Genomic DNA, 21,726 nt, shown 5'->3' on the forward strand with positions numbered 1-21,726 from the left:
ATTCTCCAGCATTACTTCACAGAATCTACTAAGTGAAGCTACACTAGGCTATACCTCCCACAGGAAAAGCAAGTCTTTACTGAAGAGGTGTTACTGTGGCAAGTTAAGGCAGTAAACATTTTTGAATGAATTATGCTGTCAATTATCCTAAACTGTTTTAGGCTTTCAACTTCTCAGAGACTGGGCTGGGGGCCTTGATACAGGCCGTGGGGAAGAGGATAGATATTCTCTTTGTGTAGGGGTGCACAATACCCTTTCGACTCAAATTCAGAAAGCAGTGTTAAGTCAGTGCTGTGAGACAAGGTTGGATGACTGGATGCAGGTTTATAAGTAGTTCATATTGGGATAAGGAATGCGCCTTTGAATGCCACATCCCATCAGCTGCACTATCAGCCCCAGAAACGGCCCATTACTCATCTACCAACAATGTTGATCTATCAGGTCTCAAACCAAGCTTAATATGCTCTGCTCTCCCACACACCCAACAACTTGCAAATCTCACACATGCAAATCACACAATCTGCAAGTTACTCAACCATGAGGCTGCCCCTTTGACTAAACAAATGTGCAATACCAGTTAACACATTTCGCTATAGTGAGCCAAGATGGTACATATGAAACCATACAATACAAAACCTGAACAGCTTTATAAAGGCATTACTATGCATCTTAACCACCACTACTGGCCATGCCACAACAAGGACACGGTGCTCCTTGTAACTGAGGGGGCCTTCAATTAGTTCTTAGCCAAAGGCAAGTTAGAGACAATCATATCGCATAATCCATTGCTGTTTTCAGATCTATTACCCATTCACACCACAATCTCTTTGGATTTACAAGGAACAGCTGTATAAACATACATCCCTTACTCCCCAACCCAATGCCCCACCCCCTTCCACAGGATGATTTGGGTCCTCGAGCTCACTGAAGAACTGGAGACAAAATTTTCACCATGACTAAAAAGGAGTTGGTCAAGTAACTGGCATGCAATAAATTAATAGGACATGAACTGATAGGTGGGAAAATCGATGGGAGTAAATAAAGCTTTTTTTGGAGTGAAAAAACATGATTTATGTAAATTTATGATACTTTTTTCTGCTTTGTTTGGAAATCATATTCATTAGGTGCTGATTAATCAGAACATATGAAAATAGTTAATGGTTAAATTTGAAAATTTGCTCAAAATTGTATGAAATGAACTTTTACCACATAACTAAATTTAACAAAACTTGATGAAATATTATAGATTTCAAAATCTATTTCATTGTAACAATGCAAAGAATGAATCCATATGAAGCAGCAAATGGGTGAATATGTTAAGGGAAAATTGCTCATTGTAGGAAATAAACAAGTCAAATTTAATGAAAAGCTAAATCAAAGGTTCATAACCACATAAAATAGGTGGAAATCATTTAGAGTGGAAAAAGCTAATGTCCAACTAACAATTAATTATTGTCATGTGATAGAAGGCACTAAACGACTGTCATTTGTCAGAAAAATGTATTTAATAACTTTTTTCATTTAACTAAAAAGTTAACACAACAATATTTAATGCAACATTAAGGGACAAGCCTAAAATGGATTTGGTTCTATAATTACTTATTCTATCCATTCCCTGTCATGTTATAGGTGGACTCTATAATTTCTGCACAAGGCTCATACTACTTTGTATGCATCACAATTGTAACCTAACCATTTGAATATTTTATTTTGAAATAATTTTGTGTCTGCCCTTAATGTTTAAACATATCATTTTAATGATCCACACAGAATACAAAAGAAGGAAAATAAATTTAAACTCTTGTACACCATTCTTGACTTTTTTTCTGATGCTTTGTTCTTACTATAGGTATATTTTTCAACACTTATAAGATTAATAATGAAATAGTCCCTTGCAGGCATCATATTTACACTCTAAATCAAATTTAAGGGATTACATCTTATACTAGAATATTTATACTATTATTAAATCTATGATTGTTGGCATAGATTATACAAAAACATTTTCCTAATTATGACTGTTACCAACACACTGTATGCATTTTTACTCTGTCCTCTATTAGACAACTACAATCAGCAGATGAGCCACTACCTTGTCATTATCCAGCATCAACACATATTGACTGAAGTTGCAAGTGGCAACGAAAGGCCCAGTCATGCTCAATTAATTCTCATATATTGATGTTGAATGATACTGCTGCTGGCTGGATACCTTCAGAGACTGCATAATACGTGTTTCAAGCAAGAAATAAGGTAATCTTTCCACTGTAATTGATTCGTTCATTTACAGAATTACAGGAGTGTAGCAGAATAATGATCATGATGTAATCTGCCACCTGTTAACATTAAGTGGAATGACCTTTCATATGAACGCTATTAGAAGTTTATAGAACTCCATGGTAAATCCCCATTATATCTTACTGGCTTTTGTTTTATTTTCTGCTCTGGGCAAAAAAGTTGGTTCATTTCTTTTCAATGGCCTAGTTCATGTATCTCTTCAGCTGGTAGTTTCAGACAGAAGTGTCCCCTAATAGCATTGTTCCCATCAGTGCACTCCTAACTTCTGCACTGACAAAGCAGAGTAGAGGTACAGATTCTGTTAGAGGGCAGTGTGGAGAAATAGAATCTGTTAGAGGTCAGCATAGAAGAACAGAATCTGTTAGAGGGCAGATCTCATCTGATTCCAGTGGGAGGGATGAAGGGTTGGATACAATTCATGTCTAGCTAGTCAGCTTTACCTTATTTACCCAGTCAATGCAATAAAAGCATAAGAAGCATGTAAATGGAAGCTATCTGGCCCTTCACATTTGTTTCAATTTTTAAAAATATGATGGCTGAACTTTTCCTGAGTGACTGTTTTTCCATACTAACTCTAACATTTGTTTATTTCTTTAATATCTAGGAACACTGTTTCATTTGGCTGTATTCATGTATGGTTGAATGATAATTAAACTGCACTGGAACGATCAGCTTCCACAGCCCTCTGGAGTACTGAGTTCCAGATTCACTACCTCTTTGAAGAAACTTCTGTCTCCTGAATGGCTTCCTTTTACATTGAGACAGTAATCCCCGATTATCGATGCTCCAAACAGATGGAACATCATCTCCACACCTAATCTGTCAAACCCCTCAAGGATGCTGCACATTTCAGTAAGAATAGAATTTTAATGGGGTTGCTGAAGTTGGTGAAAAAGTTAAGTAAAGGTAGATGGTTCAGTTTTCTTTAATTTTTTCATTAAAATGTTAATTAGGTATTTAAGTACATTTATTATTTCTCGTAGTTCTCTATTTTTTAATTCTTTACGTCTACTTCTTTTAGAAGTAACTTAATTAGAAGTTTTTTTAGTGTGTCAGAAAGTTATGGTCTCAGCATCTACTACTTGAAGTTGTCGCTGTATTGAGGACTCCAGTCCAAGTGAGACACGAATTCACAAAAACAATGTGGCCATGGAAAATGTGCACACGAGGCAGAGGGTGTGGTTAAAGATGAGGCATAATCCAGCCCACTGTATTTTTGGGATCATTAGATATGTGTGCATATACACAAAGATATATATGCATGGCATAATATTTTGCTGTAAGGTTACAAATAATTTTATTTACTATATATTTTGGAATGGCTAAGCACAGCTCCTTGATTTTAGGCATCAGAAAAACTTCGCAGAAAGAATTAAAGATTGTATTGACTTTTTTTCTCATTTCTGAAATACCAGTTTTTCCCTTTCTACCAGAGGGATAATTTGAAAATATGTTTTTTCGTTTGACAAGGAGGGTCAAATGTTCTTTTCCATGAATGCTATTTGCATCACTCTATGATCAAATAATAGGAAACCCACTTTCTGTAGGCTAAGTAGTGCCTAGAAATTGGACCCATTTGTGAAATTTTTATGCAAGACTTGCACTTAAGAGCCATTTCCCTCATGTTAAATGGTGTTAGTGATCTTTTCCAGGTTGATTAGCGACAGTTGGGAAACTGGTATAGACAATTCCAAGACATATTCACCTTAATGTATCTAATGCATTTCTAATCATGCTTTCTGATGCAGTGGCCATCTCTAAATTACTATTACAGTTGTGATCCAAGACACCCATTTTTCACTCACAATAAAAGAAAGCACAAATTCTAAAGCATCCCATTGCATCCTCAATATTTTTCCTCCTTTTTAATTTTTGTGACCTTTTTCTGCTAGTATTGCCAAAAAGGTTTGCAGCACCTCTGTTTTATTCACCTCACTCAGTGAAAGATCTTGTGATAACTGTTTTCTTGACTATGTCTCAAAGTGGCTTGAAGCCACATGGAGGGGTGTAGACTTTGACCATTGAGTAGTGAGAAAAATAACCACACACATTGAAGTATTCCATGTTAACTCCTCACCACCAATTCCTCTTTATCTTTTATCCTGCCAAAAATGACTGCTATGAGAATATTCTTTGGAGAGCTGATTTGCTTCCAAATCAGTAACATATCAGCTGATAAGCTCTGCAGGCAGCTGTCATCCAGAAACATGCAGGTGAAGTTTTTGCATGGATTTCTGGATGACAATAATTTCAACAACATTTTATTAACTAGGGTTTTCACTGTATTTTTTTTTATGTGAGTTCCATGATCAGGCAGTAATTTTACAACTGCATGGTTACAAGAGAATAGACATAAACCCTCTGCCAAGCAGAAATAAAAGCAAGAGCTGGAATAACTTACCCAATGAAGGTAAATAAAGTAAATACTGATGAGGGGAATTTAATTGGAATTTGTAGTTATATTACAGCTCAAGGTACAAGATCACTGTTCTAATATTTGTTACTTTTTGTTGATAATAAACTGGCCCACAATTCAAACACCATACATCCATCAGTAGACTAAAAGTTTTCAAGATGTGCAAGCTTGTGGATTTTCCTATAGCTAGGGGCCATATCTTCATAATTAGACACATTAACTGATGACATTAAAAGCATTGTAGTACTTTACATCAGAAAAGGTTAATCTGGAAACCCCTGAAAAGCAAGAAATAACAAAGTTGGATGATGTGTACAGAATCAAAATGACAGGATAATCATTTTACACAATTGTCAGCTTGCCCCGTAACATCTAACTTACAGGCTGTGGAGTTGGCTTTGGTTCAGTTGATTTCACATGCAGGTGGGTCATCATAGCTTGCAAGCGTTCTTTGTCTTTTGCAAGCTGCAGAAATAAAACATTTTACATTCCTAAGTAAAACCACAACAATCAAAACAACTGCATACACACTTATTAATCATCCTTAGTGAAACTTTCAGTCTCTGCATCAAACCAATTTATTTAGTTTTAATCAAGTGTATTTTAATATACCAAAACTTGACTGACTGAACCGTAAGGTTTGAAGGCTTTCCGCATTATACTTTTTTTATACACAGTGTATTTGTGTGCATGGAAAAAGTTGGAAGCATATTGGATAACTGTAGCAATTCCTCTGTTAAGCATTGTTCAAAGTGCTTCTGTAATGTCATATTGAATTCAACTTTGGCAAATGAATTAAACAGGTGGTGGTATTACACACACTACCTGAACTTTTCTGGAAGTCAATAAGGATAGCTGATCTCTTCTGCTCAGTTTGCAGCACACAACTTTAGTTGAATTCGGCATGCCATAATTGTAAATGGGAGATTTGATAATCAATGAGATATACTCAGTCCAAAGCTTATTGATTAAAACTGCATAAATGTTCAGTGCAGTATCAGATTTCAATAACAGCTGCTAGTAAAAATGAATTTTTTGTTACTTTTACCTTTGCATAACTATGAAGTATTGCAGAGGGTACAAAATGTTATCCCTGCCAATAAGAAGAATGGGAGCAATATCGACCAGTATTAAAGCTATCAGATTAAATATATGTATGCAGCAAAACACCTCACGGGAATTACTTTAATCTGTTTTCTAAGAAGCAATTTTGTTTCTGTAACTAATCAGAAGAGTAACATTTTAACATTAATGGATCTGGGGTTGAGAGGGTAAACAGCTTCAAGTTCCTTGGCATCCACATCACCGAGGACCTCACGTGGTCCGTACACACCAGCTGTGTGGTGAAAAAGGCACAACAGGGCCTCTTACACCTCAGATGGTTGAGGAGGTCTGGTATGGGCCTCCAAATCCCAAGAACTTTCTTCAGGGGTACAATTGAGAGCATCCTGATTGGCTGCATCACTGCTTGGTATGGGAACTGTACCTCCCTTAATCGCAGGACTCTGCAGAGAGTGGGGCGGACAGCCCAGTGCATCTGTAGTTGTGAACTTCCCATGATTCACGGCAATTACAAGGACAGGTGTGTAAAAAGGGCCCATAGGATCATTGGGGACCCAAGTCATCCCAACCAAAATCTATTCCAGCTGCTACCATCCAGTAAGCGGTACCACAGCATAAAAGCCAGGACCAACAGGCAGGACAGCTTCTTCCACACAAACCATCAGACTGATAAACTCACGCTGACTTGAGTGTACTCTATATTATATTGACTGTTCTATTTATTATAAATTATTATAGATTACTATGATTGTATATTGCACATTTAGATGGAGATGTAACAGATTTTTACTCATGTATGTGAAGGATGTAAGAAATAAAGTCAATTCAAATTCAATTATTACTATTTGAATTAATGCACACTCTAGCACATATTTGACCTTCATTTCACTGACATAGATAAAAAAGCAACTGTTTCATCACTGCTGATGAAAAAAACTTTCAGAATTTGTTTAGCCTATTTTACCTTGCAACTTCCTGTTCATTTACTCTGAAAGCATAACTATTGGCACTGTTCAAAAACTCATGCACATGTCTTTCCAGTTATGTATGAGGGCAGTAAATTTGCTGCTCTCTAGTATTTCAGCTGTATAGCAATTAGTTTTATGCTATGTGTATTGTGGGATGTTTATAGCTGTAAATACCATGTATGTAGTATAACAGCACAGCATCTATAGTGACGAGAATGCAGTAGGAAGTTTCTGGGTAAATTACAATTATATAAAGAGCAGGGCTGTGGATATTGACAAGCAAAATGTTTAAGTAATTGAGTCTGAAGGGATATGAATAAATGTTTTAGCAGCAATACGGTGAAGGAGGAGCTTCAATCCCACAATGATGTTCTAAGCTCTCCCTCAGAGGATATCAACCACTGCTGCTTCATCTAGGGATTCCAATTATTTGGTGTGTTTTTTTAAGTCATTAATCCACAACAGGAATTTAAAATTAACTAATTAACAAAAAGAAAACACAGAAACACCATGAAGTCAATTACTTTAATGTCCTGGGCTTCTCCGTTTGTTACATGTCATGCCCTCTTATTTAAGCCAGTATTTCAATTAAAAATTACATCAATGAAGACTAAGCTATTAAAGATTTGGCAATAGAAATTTCTTCCTAGAGTAAAATTTCTGACCATATTTATTCACATAATGTAGAATAGTATTCTTCTTCCAGATAATAGTTACTTTTCACTATGTTAAATATTCTCATTTATTTATCAATTCAATGGCCATAACAGCACTGTTACAGTAATGGCTTTCCATTCCATTCTTAAGTCACTTATTTTCTCCTGTACTCCTGTGACAACCTACTAGTGACAGAAATGGTACACTTTCCAAGATGTATTGCCTTTGTTCTTGTCTCAGCTGTTCCTCATCAAAAACATCCGTGGTATTCCAGTTATGTGCTTACTAGCAGTTGATGGGCCTCATCACAAAATTCGCTCTCTCTCACTGATCCACATACTATCCAAAAGCCATTCTCTTCATACTCAAAAATGATCATTTGCAGAGCTCAAGTTTTTTTTTAACTAAAAAAGCAACCAAACCTGTGCAAACAATTGTGAATTTCAAGCACGAATTAAGCTTTGTACAAATAAAGATCCCGTACCCTATTGTGCTAGTTTAATAAACACCATGCTAAAAGTTGGCCCTGACCCCAGATGGAATTAATTAACACTGAGGGTTTCCACTAATTGATCCATTTACAGGCCTTCAAGGAGACTCTTAAAATTAAGCGGTTTCTTATGGGTTCAAGGACACTAATAGCCATTTAAAAGCTTTAGAATATATATTTTTAATTTGCCTGGTGGATGACCATTATACAACAAAATAACATGCAATGAATCTGTAGAGTCCTTTTACAATGGGATATTAAAATATTTAAATTGGATTATTCACATGTGGCGTACTAGACTGATTAAAAATGCCTATTTTTGTAGTATATTTCTGGTTGTTTTAATTGATGTACTATGTTTGAACACATATAGAGCAAGGAATATTATTAAACTAAACTATTAAATTTGATCACTCTATGCATCTGAAGTGAAAACACTCCCCCATAATACTACCCAAGAAGGTTTAATTAATTATTACAAGAGGATTCTGAATTGCTATAAATGTTACCGACAAAATTATATTCTCACAAATCAAAAAAATCACAAGGAATGTGTTTCTCCAATAATGCTCCTATGAAGTTTTTAAAATATTCATCCAGTTCACAGAAAGGATCAAGATTTTTAAACCTATAGTACATTTCTGAGTTTAAAGCTAATCTTGCAAAACAAATTCTTAATGAGCCTGAGAGCATCAAGTGACAATTGAATATCATGGGACTGGTAGTAATTGCGGACCTAGAAGGAGTGACAGGTTGTGACATTCTGCTCTGACATTTCTAGACCATTTGGCTTTCATGATCATTTCTTTCTAATGATTGCTCACAAGTTCCCACATTCATAGAATTAATTTTCAGTAATATGGTTGAATCTAAAGGTACAGTGGATCCCAGTTAATTAGGACACATCGGGACCAGTACATTTTGGCTCAATTAAGCGGCTGCTCCATTTAGCTGGTTTCATGGAAATAGTTAAAAAGGCATTTTAAAAAAAGACAAACTACTATTTAACTGAGTAACAAATTATATATTTAAATGAAATACAGAACAAATTAGAATGCTACTAATACTACTCACAGTTGCCCATCACATCTGACAACGACAGGAAACCCGTGTGGGAGAGTTTTTAAAGTAGAAAAGCCATTGTACGAGGGCAGTTACACTCCCTCGACTTCAGAAGTCTGGATCCAGTGGTATGAGTAGACATCACCTCTGGGGTCTTCCATGATTGCAATGGATGACCATGACTTTTTTGGTGCTTCGTCATGCCTTTCGTTCTCCATGCAGAACCACCTTCCTGGCTGTTGGATCTCTCTGTAGATCTCATCCACCTGATCTGCTGGAGCTGACTTTAGACAGGCATGTCCCTATCTCACTGGGGTATGAGACCCATTGGTTACCCTCTCATGGTTTAGCCCACCTGTTGAAGCGGTATACCAGGGCATGGCCACTGTCGCTTGCAAACAGCTATTTAGATGGACAAGTGAGAGCTGAGTATCCGTTAAGGGCCAAAGGTAACATTAAAGATGATTGTTGATACCTTCAAATTCTTTGTAGTTCCTAACTTGTTGAAATAGTGAAATCATTTTGTTTTTCACTCACGGCCATTTTTGGCATATCCAAATCTGAAAGCTTGAGACTGGAGTGAGGAAAACAGTTCTGAATTGTCTTACTGCTTATTTCTCAGCAACTATCAGTGACAAAAATCACTGATTTTGAATTCAAACAAATGCAACTGACACTATTTTAAAATTGTTTGCTTTAGGCACAGTGTAGTGTCTAACAGCCACATGACATGCATGTGACCGATGCCAGTTAGAAAATGTTTGGCAACAGCCTCCTGCCCCAATTGTAGCACACTGTCCCAAATAAACAAAGAGAATCTCGGCTATTTTCTTGATTTGTTTTTTTAAATGTTGTCCTAAATAAGCAGCTGCCATAATTAACCGACAGCCCAATTAATCAGAATCCACAGTGTTTATATTAAAGGATGACTTGAGTTAATTTTTCAAAATAAAAATGGAAATCATTGAGTAGGTACCAAGAAAAAAAATTTTGGTTGGGGAAAATAGCTCAAAGACAGATTGTCTAAGAATTATGTGTGAAGGCAAGAAGAGGAAAGTAGAAAGTAGAAATTTTGCAAATTGCAATCGCTGCTAGATCTGCTGTTAAATTTAAATCTGAGAATCTTAAATTTATAGAGAAAGCAAAAGCAAGGTAAAACAGCTAAGAACTTACTGGTTGGTGGATCATACTATCTTAAGGGAATAAACAGTCTATCCCTTTAATGTTCCCAAGAAGCACATCATCACCTTCAAAGACATCTATGCAATAATTGTAGTTCTTGCCTGTTATATCCACATTCTTGTGAGAGAATTTTTAAAAACTACACCGTAGTGATGGCAACTGAATTCAGAAACTCCAGGTTGCGGTCTACTGCTTTCCTCAAGCTAAACTCTTTAACCCTTATCTTACTTTCATTTTGTTCTGCTACATTTCTAGCTTGGTGATGCACAATTAGGATGCAGGACCACTTCAATCTACATAGTACAAATGTAAAGCCTATTATAGAATAGGAGAACAGTGTACATAGAACCTATACATTGACACTACAAAAGCTGAAAAAAAAATCTATATTACTGATACTCAAAAAATTCACAAAAGAAGCCAAAAAGGTTAAAACCATCTTCTGTGGGAATCCATTGAGATGGGTAACGACTTAAAGAAAGCAGCAAAATATATTGACACAGAAATTTGTGTTCAGTCAGCTCTGCTAATTCACAGTACTCAATGTATACTGTACATGCTGCAGCTTGCTTCTCTAATTTTGTTCCATAGATGACAATGGAACTACATTTTGGAAGCAGTAATCAATTTAAGTTATTTAGAAATGCAAAAAAAAAGACACAGAAATTATTTGTAAGTGGCTAAAGCCTTGCAATCCTATAAAATGGAAGTATTATGGACATATTATTGGGAAGAGAATAAATTACAGTTATGAACATAAATTAAGACATGCTGAATACCTGTTATCTCCAGACATCTGATCATGATAAACCGAAGGTTCTTTGGGTCAATGCATTTCTTTCAGGAAAAAAATGTTACCTGCAGTTCCAGCTGTTGTACAACCTGCATCTGCACTCGACATTGTGCTGTACTTCTATCATCCAGTGCATGTTCATTGTTGAGATGTCTTTGAAGAAATAAAAAAATTGAATTCTTTAGATTATGTTTTTAGAAATGGAAAACAGCAACTGCTGCTTTTGAACACTTCTTCTCTAAAACCCGTGCCTAGTTGTATTATATTTAACACATATTTCAATTGACATTCTAAATTTCAAAAGTGGTGACAATGTCCATATGATCTACAAAAAAAACAAAAACTGTCAAAATTAGACAAAATTAACATTTTAAAGGGAAGAGGTGGTAAAATTTCTTCTTCCTATGAAAGTACTGTTTTGTAATTCACAAAAATGACAAGAAATGATTTTCTCTCAGAAATGTATGACTGAATATGCATGGCACATAAAGCTTTTGGTGCCATTAAAAAGCAACCAACCTTTTTCTTCACGAAGGTCTCCTTATTTTCTGAGCTTTAACAGTTAATTATGTCATCAAGATAACAGAAATCAAATGAAGCCAGAATGAAGGCAAAGGACAACAAGAATAAGAAAGATGGAATCTGTCACAAGCTTGAATTATGAATATAATTATGCATGATTATTTTATACTGCAAAGATGTTCCCTTTTTCTGCACGTTTATAACTAATCTAAATAAGTACCTTGCAGCAGACAGCATATTTCATGATTTATATAAAATGGTCTAGATAAGGTTCGCATGTGAAGGAAATATGATTGGAGGATTTTATCAGCCTCTGCATGAATTACTGTTTGAAAATGCTTATGCAGTAGCATTTCATTAATCATTTAATCATAATCCTAGCAGGATGTTTGAACTGATTTCACAAATACCCTTTCATTTCACTACTTCATTATGCTCACTAATGGATCCAATATATTATATATATCATAAATTATATCAGATCTTCAATGACCATGTAGGTCACTGTCACTAAGCATGCCTTCATGCTCAGCTCGGCAGTTTAGCAAAATGTCGTTCGTGCTTGTTTTCTGAAATTCATTTCTGTCATTTACTACACATCACAGCAGTGGATAGACCACACCTGGCCACAGTTTTAGTACCATTCAGTTCTGTTCAGGGTTTTTCTCCCATAACCAAGAATGCTCAATAATCCTTTGTGGACTTTGTTACATTAGATGGGTCACTCTCTTCTCATAATGACAGTGTGGGTCACAGTGCATAATTAATAGGAAATGAAATATTCAAATATGCTCTAATGCAAGTCAGTGAAATGTAGTTTAAATAAAAAGGCTATAAAAGTGTGGAATTGACATAAAGTGAGACTATGAATGTTGGCATGTGTCACTTTTTAAACCTTGGATGAAGTGTATGCAAAAGCTTTCTAGTGAAATGGCAGTTGCTAATGCAAACTGCTGCAAAAAATGGACACCTTTCCTGGGACAAAGGGGCTTTCTTACATACAGTCTGTTTATCATTACCTCCAAGAGTTTCCTCATATTTCAACCAAAAAAAAAGAGTTAAACATTAACAAATACTGATAATTACTTTATCTTTCTTTGATCCAGTGGTAGAAGGAACACATTACAAGTCACATTGGTTAGCCTGTATTCCTTAATCAGCTGATAACCGCTAATGAATAATAAAATTTACAGCAATATTATTTACAAAGAAAGCAGCAACCCAAGATTATTCTTAACTCAAAGTTGGGATTAAACTGATATAAAGTGAGGCACATGAAATGTTCATTATAGCACTGACTGACTTTGTCTTTATTTGTGGAGGGCAGAACTTTTAGGATGCAGGTTGGAGGTATTAGACTGGGTGGGGTAAAATTAGTCAAATCAATATTCACGATCTAACTATTTTCATCTGTAAAATTGAAACCAATTTACATTATCTGAAACCATTTTTGTAGTGTTGTAATTTTAGGGATCCCTACCTTTGCCAATTAACATTCCAGCTTCTATCTTAACAGGAAAAGCAATTTTAGAGAATTTAAAATCTGCTGTTCTTCAGAAAACCAGTTAAAAATTTCCAGCTATGCATCTGATATATATGCAAAATTGTGGTTGTGTAGAGCTAGGTGGCAGGTTCATTGTGTAATTTAAAGCACTTTATGTATGACTCAAATGTGGTAAAGAAAGAAGGCATCCTACCAGTTTTTACATACAGTCTGTTTGACTGTCAAATTTCAGAATCTACACTCACCAATAACATGTTTCATGTCAAAATTGCAAAATATACATCACTAGTGCATTCCTGTTTGAAAGAAGGACTCTGTTGTTAAAATCCCATCAGAATCTAGTGTCTATTGTAGCTGCGATCTCCTTCCTTAAAATATTTCTTTGACAGAAATTTCCTTATTCTAGACCCATTGCCATGAGTAATATCATCATTTTATTTTTCTCCATACAATTATACTGTATAACAAGGGACAATTGCAAGGGCAAAATAATGTTTCAGATATCAACAAAATTTCACAAAATATGAACAGCGAAATTAAAAAATAAATCTATTATTGATAATTCAACAAGTGCAATAAATTATTTATTAAACTCAATTCAGCTACATGTTTTTTTTTACTGGTGTGAACATGGGTTCATACCCAAAATTAGTTTTGTAAATCAAATTTAAACCACATACATTCAGAGTTTAATTCAGGTCATTTTTCAACTGGGTCCACTGGAATTTCAACTTCTTAAGACTCTTCTGAATCTCAGGAAATCTGATTCTACGGATCTCATCAGAATGAGTGGATTCATGACTTAATGATATGTCATATTATTTTCTAATTTTCTCTAACACCATGAAAGGGTACATTCCTCCAATGAAAATGATGTTTTTATTTACACCCCTCACTGCTAATGAAATAATGGATGATAAGTAACCTGTTGAGTTTACAGTATTCTAAAGCATTTTTGCCTATGCAAAGGTTTGTAGGCTGGGAAGATCAGCATTTATCCTTCAATAAATACTTAATGATCATTATATCATTGTTGATGGTAGGAACTTGATGTGCACAAATTGATACAATAGTGACTATACTTCAGAGGCACTTTGTTGGCAGTAAAGCATTTTGAGAAATGGTGAAATGGATATGAGAAATATCTAACTTTTAACCTGGTCAAGGGAGAGCTCATATTTTTACTATTTTTATTCCTTTCTGTCTGGATTTCATCATACCTCAGTTGAAAGTATCTATGTGCTCTCTTCAATTTTCTACATTTAACTGGATACTAATCAGTAAAGTGAAATACAAAAGATTGAAATGCCCCAAATTAATGAAAGTTTATAGGAACTTTATCTCATTCTATTCAGAAAAGGAATTTTAAAATAGCATGAACAACAACATATGCAAATAAGCATGAAACTACTTTGCTCAATTTTTTTTCATAATTTTCCATTTCCCCCAAAAGAGGCAACATAAGCTTTTCCTTTTGACTTTTGAGAATTACATTTAGTTTTACAAAAGGGTGTTATCAAACAATAGTAAGATCTTCAATTGTTAAGTAGGTTAATGATTATTCCAGTTAAGGTATCACTAGAGGGCACTGTGGTATTTAGGTCACTTTGACCCTTTCAGACCACCTTATCAAAGATTTTAATACTATCAACAACCAGTTAAATATAACCAGCCGAAACACTCAAAAACAATAAATGCTAAAATTGGACCGACATACCAAACTATCAACAATTGTCAATGGACTTGAAGAAACTTAACTGTTTCTGAACAGAACTTAATATTTGAGGTGAGGGCAAATAGTTCTATGCAGATAAGATTTACATAACTATCCCTTCAAAAACTTGTGAAGAACATAAAATCACAGTGAACAAGTTCATAATTTACAACAGATTTACCTCACCATATGCATAGTTGTTTAATGTACTATTCTTAAAATTACAAATTACCAAAAGTACAGATTTTATACACAAGTTTTGAATCCACATGCAGAACATACTCAAATCCAACGGAACACATTAAATAAAAGTTTCTTTGTAATTCAAGGTTTATTTAAATGCTAAGTTTGAATAGTCTAGACAAACAACTGAACTACACCACAGTGAGCTAATAAAAACAAGTTAAAAATTCACTCATACTATGTCTTTCTTTCATTTTCCACAGTTTAATCATAGTCTATTTTATGTGAAATTTTATTAAAGGAAGTTGATGTAAAAATACAACAGTCAAGTGTTAGTAATTTGTTTTTAAGTGCTACATTCCATTCTCTAGAACTGTTTGTATAATGAAGTATTAAAAACAGATGGAATTGTATCACTGTATGAAAAATTACCTAATCTCATAGTCACTTGAGTATTGAAACTTTCAGTTCCAAACTGTGACAGTGGTCTGATTGCTTAAGTAGATTTTATTTGTGTAATCAGGTAACAAATATTAAATCAGGTATAGAATTTCTTAAGTCAAGGTAGCCTTATTAATTAACAACATTGAAAATACTTTGTTACTAACAAACCCTTTTGTATAAAGTGCTTAAAATCAGGAATGTTATGGACATTCAATACTTAAGTTACATATGACATACTCTCACAGTTATTTCATTAAATAAACTGATATAACATATGAATTAGTATTAACCTAAACACAACAAATTCTGCAGATGCTAAAAATACAAAGCAACACACATGAATTGCAAGAGTAAGTCAGGTGCCTGCCATCTATGGAAATGAATAAACAATCAACATTTCGAGCTGAGACCCTTTGTCAGGACTGGAAAGAAAGGGGGAAGATGACAGAATAAAAAGGTGGAGGGAGGGTAAGGAGGATAGCTAGAAGGTGAATGGTAAAGATAAAGGGGTGGAGAGGAAGGAATCTGTTAGGAAAGGAGAGTGAACCATAGGAGAAAGGGAAAAAGGTGATCCAGGAGGAGGTGACAGGCAGGTAAGAAGAGGTAAGGGGCCAGAGTGGGGATTAGAAGAGGGGAGGGGGATTGAAAATTTTTTAACTGGAAGAAGAAATCAATATTCATGCCATCAGATCGGAGGGTACCCAAATGGTGGTCTGGTAGCTTCTCCACCTTGAGGGTGGCCTTATCATGGCACAAGAGGGGGTTATGGACCAACATCTCTGATTCCCATTCACCTTTGTGACATGTGGGTCCTCACCCTCCTCTTGTGCCACGATGAGGCTACTCTCAGGATAGAGGGGCAACACCTTATGTTCTATCTGTGTAGTTTCCACCCTAATGGCATGAATATTGATTTCTCCTTCTCCCCTCCCTTTTTCTATTCCTCACTCCAGCCCCTTACCTCTTCTCACCTGCTCCAGGTCCCTTCCTCCTTTGCTTTCTCCTATAGTCTACTCTCTTCTCCTAACAGATTCCTTTCTCTCCAGCCCTTTACCTTTCCTACCCTCTTGGCTTCACCAATAATCTTTTGGCTATTCCTTCCCTACCCCCGCCTTTTATTCTGGCGTCTTTCTCTTTCCTTTCCAGTCCTGAAGAAGGGTCTCGGCCCAAAACATCGACTGTTTATTCACTTCTATATACGCTGCCTGACCTGCTGAGTTCTGCCCGCATTTTGTGCGTGTTGCTTAGTATTGAGCTTTTTTTGAATTGACGTATTGAAGCTCATATCTGCATTCCTATGAAGAAATGGTTTTCAAACAATGCTGATTATCATACAGGATACGAGTACCTACTGGCACTATATCGATTAACACTAACTAGAATAAAAGTTGGCCAATTATCTTTGACAGTTAATTAATAACCAGGGGTTTATGAACCAGCATCAAAACTAGCCTTGAAAGTATGCATACAGTGCAGAGAGATTTCTTTTATTCTTCTTTTTATTGCATTTTTGGCAACTGTACACTTTTTGGTACACTCATATGGTAACGAAGATAGGTATGTATCAATACAGATGCATAAAGCAATGGCATAACCTATTTTACTTTCTCTCTCTCTCCTCATCACATTTTATCCTCAACTCTGCCAAAATATTATACCATAAACCTTACTTTGACCACCAATATTACTTAGCCATTCTGCACCTTAAGAAAGCAGTCTACAACAACTGTAAACATTCAAGATGCAGTTTGGTTTGGAGAACTGCATTAATCTACTAGATAAGTATGAAAGAAAAATAAAACTGAGCTTACTTTAGAAATTGTCCAAAGTCCTCACAGACTGCCTCACATCCTGGCCATTTACACACACCGTGACCATATAATGGATGGTTGCACCCGTGCTCTTCATGGGATAGGCTGAAACAAAAATCTACAATTATACATACTATTAAAATGAAGCCTCTGCAGAAAGTTATAAGGGGTATGGCATTAAAAACTGGTCTACACAAGATCCTGACACATATGTATGATGAATTAGTTAGACATTTATATGGATTCTAAGTTGATGTGTAAGCAACATGGCTTACTGAAAAGCTTTATGAAAAGGATCCTTGCATCACAACAACTGCATGATTGAACATGTATTAAGAGACAAAAAAGGAGAGTGTGGTCTCGTCTCTTTTGAACAATTAAAATTACTGTGAAGTTGAAACAATAAATTTATTTTGGAAAGATCTGAAATGGAAATTGATTTTTTTTAATGCAAGGGGAAATTACTTGCATTCCTTGCATAGACGTAATAGAGAGGAAACAAATCTTTAATGCTGGGTAAGTGCTTAATAAAGCAAACATATACATATCAATAAAATTCAAGCTTCACTGAAGCCTCTTACACATGGTTAAAGTGCAATCTTTTTTTAGTTTGTGACAATATTTACTGTAAAGGCAATAAAACCAGGAAGCAAATTTTCACTGTTAAAAATTAAATGTATACAAAGATAACAAGACTGCATAGCATTTGGAATTACTCTAAATTCAGCAAACAATTAAATGGAATTGTCCAGAGATTCATTAATAAATATGGCATGTTGCTTTGTCAGTGTACTTTCAAGGTTCATTGCAATGACTGCAACAGAATTAACTTTGGAAACAGAGTGCAATGAACTCAATGATCAGTGCATTGCCAAGTGCAGAGATATTTCTAGTGAAATACCTGTTATATTTTAAACGTTCATGCTTTAAATGGTTACGTTATTCATTTTTTCCAGCGATAAATGACAATAAACAACAACACTAAACAACTGATGGCTTGGTAGCATGTCACTTTTAGTTCATGTATTAGTATACATTAATAACTTAACCAGTCTACTAAAATTTTAATAAGTCTATCTTTGATGGTTGTAGGTTGAGGGATATGGAAAACATGAGAGGATGTCCAGTAGAAACTCAGTGTCAACAAGACCATGGAGTTGACTTCAGGAGCAGGAAACCAGAGGTCCACGAGCCAGTCATCATCAGGAGGTCAGAAGTGGACAGGATCCGCAACTTTAAATTCCTTCGTATTGTCATTTCAGAGGATCTATCCTGGGTCCAGCATGTTAAGTGCCATTACAAAGAAAGCATGGCATTGCCTGTACTTTCTTAGATGCTGCTAAGATTTGGCATGTCATCTAAAACTTCGACAAATTCTATAGATGTGTGGTGGAGAGTATTTCGACTGGTTGCATCAAGCCTGGTCTGGAAACACTAATGTCCCTATATTGAAAAAGCCTACAAAAAGTAGTGGATACAGTCCAGTCCATCATGGGTAAAGCCTTCTTTAACACTGAGCACATTTACACAGAGCATTGTTGCAGGAAAGCAGCAACCATCTTCAACTATCCAGGCTATGCTCTCTTCTTGCTGCTGCCTTCAAGAAGGTGGTACAAGAGCCTCAGGATCAACACTACCAGGTTCAGGAACAGTCATTACCCCTCAACCATCAGGTTCTTGAACCAGAGGGGATAACTTCACTTGCCTATTACTGAACTGTTCCCATAACCTATGGGACCACGTTCAAGGATTCTTCATCTAATGTTCTCCATATTTATTGCTTGTTTGTTTGTTAATTGTGACTTCTTTTTTTCTCTCTTTTTGTATTTGCACAGTTTCTGGGGGTTTGTTTTGCACATTGTTTGTCCAGCCTGTTGGGTGTGGTCTTTCATTGAATCTATTGTGTTTCTTGTACTTAATGTGAATGCCTGCAAGAAAATGAATCTCAGAGTTGTATATGGTAACATACATGTTCTTGGACAATAAATTTACTTCGAAATTTTGAGAAACGTGTCCATCTTTCAGTGGAATGCAAACTTAAAAGAAAAACAATCATGAAATCATAATACATGAACTTATCTTAAGAAATATGATGGTGTGGAATGAAGTGAAACCATGAAAAAAAGCAGTGGCGAGCTAAAAGTTAGCACTGGTCTAAAAATGAATTTCTCCTTTTGATTTAGAATTAAGTACATATAGCTATTATCCAGTTATAACAAGCCTGAAAGGAGAATCTGACTTCACTTGGCAAGGCACAGTTGATCCAGGTCATGTGGTGAACAGTCAGACGCTATCTTCTGAACAACAGTGTATTTATCCACATCCCCTGGTATTCATTACAATGCCAACAGGAATTTCATTATTAAATATCTCACAAGTATACTTGAAGTATCTTGTAGACAAGCTTTGCTATACCATGAAATATTCTACAAAAATTAAGTAAAATAGATCGCAGGAATTTAACTTTCATATTCAAGCATTAAATTCAACTGATCTCCTTGAAAGGTATATGCAATGACACCACTACAGCCTACAGTTAATCAAGTTGGATTGTTGTTATCATTCACCTTTCTTTTTACGGAGTTTCATCATGCTGAGTATTTCTTCTAGTCAAGTACATGAAATCCTCCCAAGATGCAACCAATGATAAATATTGATCTGATGCTAATTTTGCCAGAGGCAATGAAAATTATCTGTCTATTTTTTTATTTATTTTCTGAACATAAACCTGGCTAATCCTTACACTTCTACAGTCAAGACTGAAATTGAGAACTCAATGCATACACTATTTATTACAATCTGTGACTAACCTGTTGCATTACTGCATATTTAGAGTCTCAATACCATGCTAACTTAATAACATGCTTCAATATTATGAGAACCTCTCTGTATAGCAATTCACCAGCTGTGAATTTCACATCTATGTACACAGGCTTGTATTGTTGGACTGACCTAATAGCTCTCTGAATATGATCAAATAGTATTTAAAAAGAGGCATCCAAATGCACTCCAATTAGCAGCTTTTAAGTCTGAATTACCACTTTATTATTGATTAAATTTTCCAAAGAATGTAAATATTTTAAACCTAAAAAAGATCTGATTTTGTTCTAAATGAAAGAAAGTGAGTCAGAAACACTGGAGGGCCAAAAAGACATACTGATTATTTAAAAGTGTGGGTAGGTACAGATTACAATAAAATTGCTGATAGAATATACACATATAAAATGGGACATAAAAGTGAATAAAACTTGTGCTACACCTGATCATATCACGGCGTCCTCTCCAGCTTACACTGGCTGATTTACGTACAACCCATGTATATGAACAAATATTTGGGACACTGGTGATATGGATTTGCCAAGTGCAATAGGGCTGCAAACATCTTCTACCAAACAGTTTACAGAATGAAGCCCTGTCATTAACTGGGAAGGATCTTATTGAGTTCCGTTCTGGATATAATGGCATAAGTACATGTGTAGTTTAGAATAGTTAAAACAATATTAGACTCCTTGGAGTACACAAGGTATGGTTATACCCCTGAAATATAGGAAGAATTAATTTGATCAGAACTTTCAAGAGATCAAGGAAAACTGATTGGATAGGTAAAAGACAGAATATTTCTGCTATTTAAAGAGAACAGGCCTTTCCATATTCCAAAAAGCTAAGAGACATATTTTAAGTGTGACACTAAGAAAAGCTTCCATAGGTCTTTCAGGAGAGATGGTCATTTAGAACTTGTATAAGCAAACAAAAGCTGATGCTTGATTAAGGTTAAATATGACACTGATCCAATTTTGTTAACCAACATTATTAAGCGATATTGGGGAAAGTTGTGCGAGTTACAGATGACTCACAGTCTTATTGAGCAGTAATACCAGCTTGTTGATGAGAATGGCCTAATCCCTTTCCCATTATCTTGCTGAATGTTTTCGCATTTTATAAGAAAATAACATGATGGCGACTAAAAATGAACAAAAACTGTCAAATATTTTATCTGCCTTTCAATCTTCATGTATTTTCGCATGATGCTCATCTAATTCTAAAGGTGGGAAAGACACTTTAAGAGGGAGGAACCCAGTAAGGCTTATGATACTGCTCAATTTGCATTGATTTCCTCACAGAAAGTTCGCAGCTTTGAGGTTCTGGAACAGCTAACTATCTCCTGTGCACTTTTGTGCTAAGTACTGATGACATTCCCATCACAGAGCACCCACTGGTGCAGGTGACAGCTGCTGTAGAGACATAGAAGGAAACCAAATGAAGTCTTGCTGCTTCTACACAATTTCACACAGATTCCGGATAAAACTGCTTAAAAGACACTTAAGAACTCACTTCTCTTCCTTACACGAGCAGAAACAACCCTTCTCCCTCCCCCACACACATCACTTCCTTGTGAGGAGCAAAAAATTGGCTCCAATCGCAGAATCTGTCTGATAAATCCTGAATAGCTCCAGGTTTGGAAGTTGAACAAACAGTACTGCAGTCTGACTTCCAGAATGCTGCACTAGCCGGTCTCATGAACAATGACTTGGTGTGCACATTCAAAATACTAATTATCCTTAAGTGTACAGGTGTCAATTCTCCTTTCAGTATAGCCTTTCAGGCAGCATGCTCTCCCAT

General features: G+C 35.6%; 1 protein-coding gene across 8 annotated transcripts in view; it reads right to left on the bottom strand.

Annotated features, from left to right (window-relative positions):
- Nucleotides 1-21,726, bottom strand: part of foxp1b (forkhead box P1b) — a 528,108-nt gene that overhangs the window by 45,616 nt on the left and 460,766 nt on the right. For all 8 annotated transcript variants that reach the window (XM_073072380.1, XM_073072379.1, XM_073072378.1 and 5 more), the window contains 3 exons: nt 17,107-17,211; nt 10,994-11,081; nt 5,096-5,179 (listed from right to left, as the gene is read on the bottom strand). In XM_073072380.1, the coding sequence (XP_072928481.1) occupies nt 5,096-5,179; nt 10,994-11,081; nt 17,107-17,211 (277 nt within the window). The remainder of the gene's footprint in view (nt 1-5,095; nt 5,180-10,993; nt 11,082-17,106; nt 17,212-21,726) is intronic.

This window comes from Hemitrygon akajei, chromosome 19 (genome assembly GCF_048418815.1).
Source record: "Hemitrygon akajei chromosome 19, sHemAka1.3, whole genome shotgun sequence".
NCBI lineage: Eukaryota > Metazoa > Chordata > Chondrichthyes > Myliobatiformes > Dasyatidae > Hemitrygon > Hemitrygon akajei.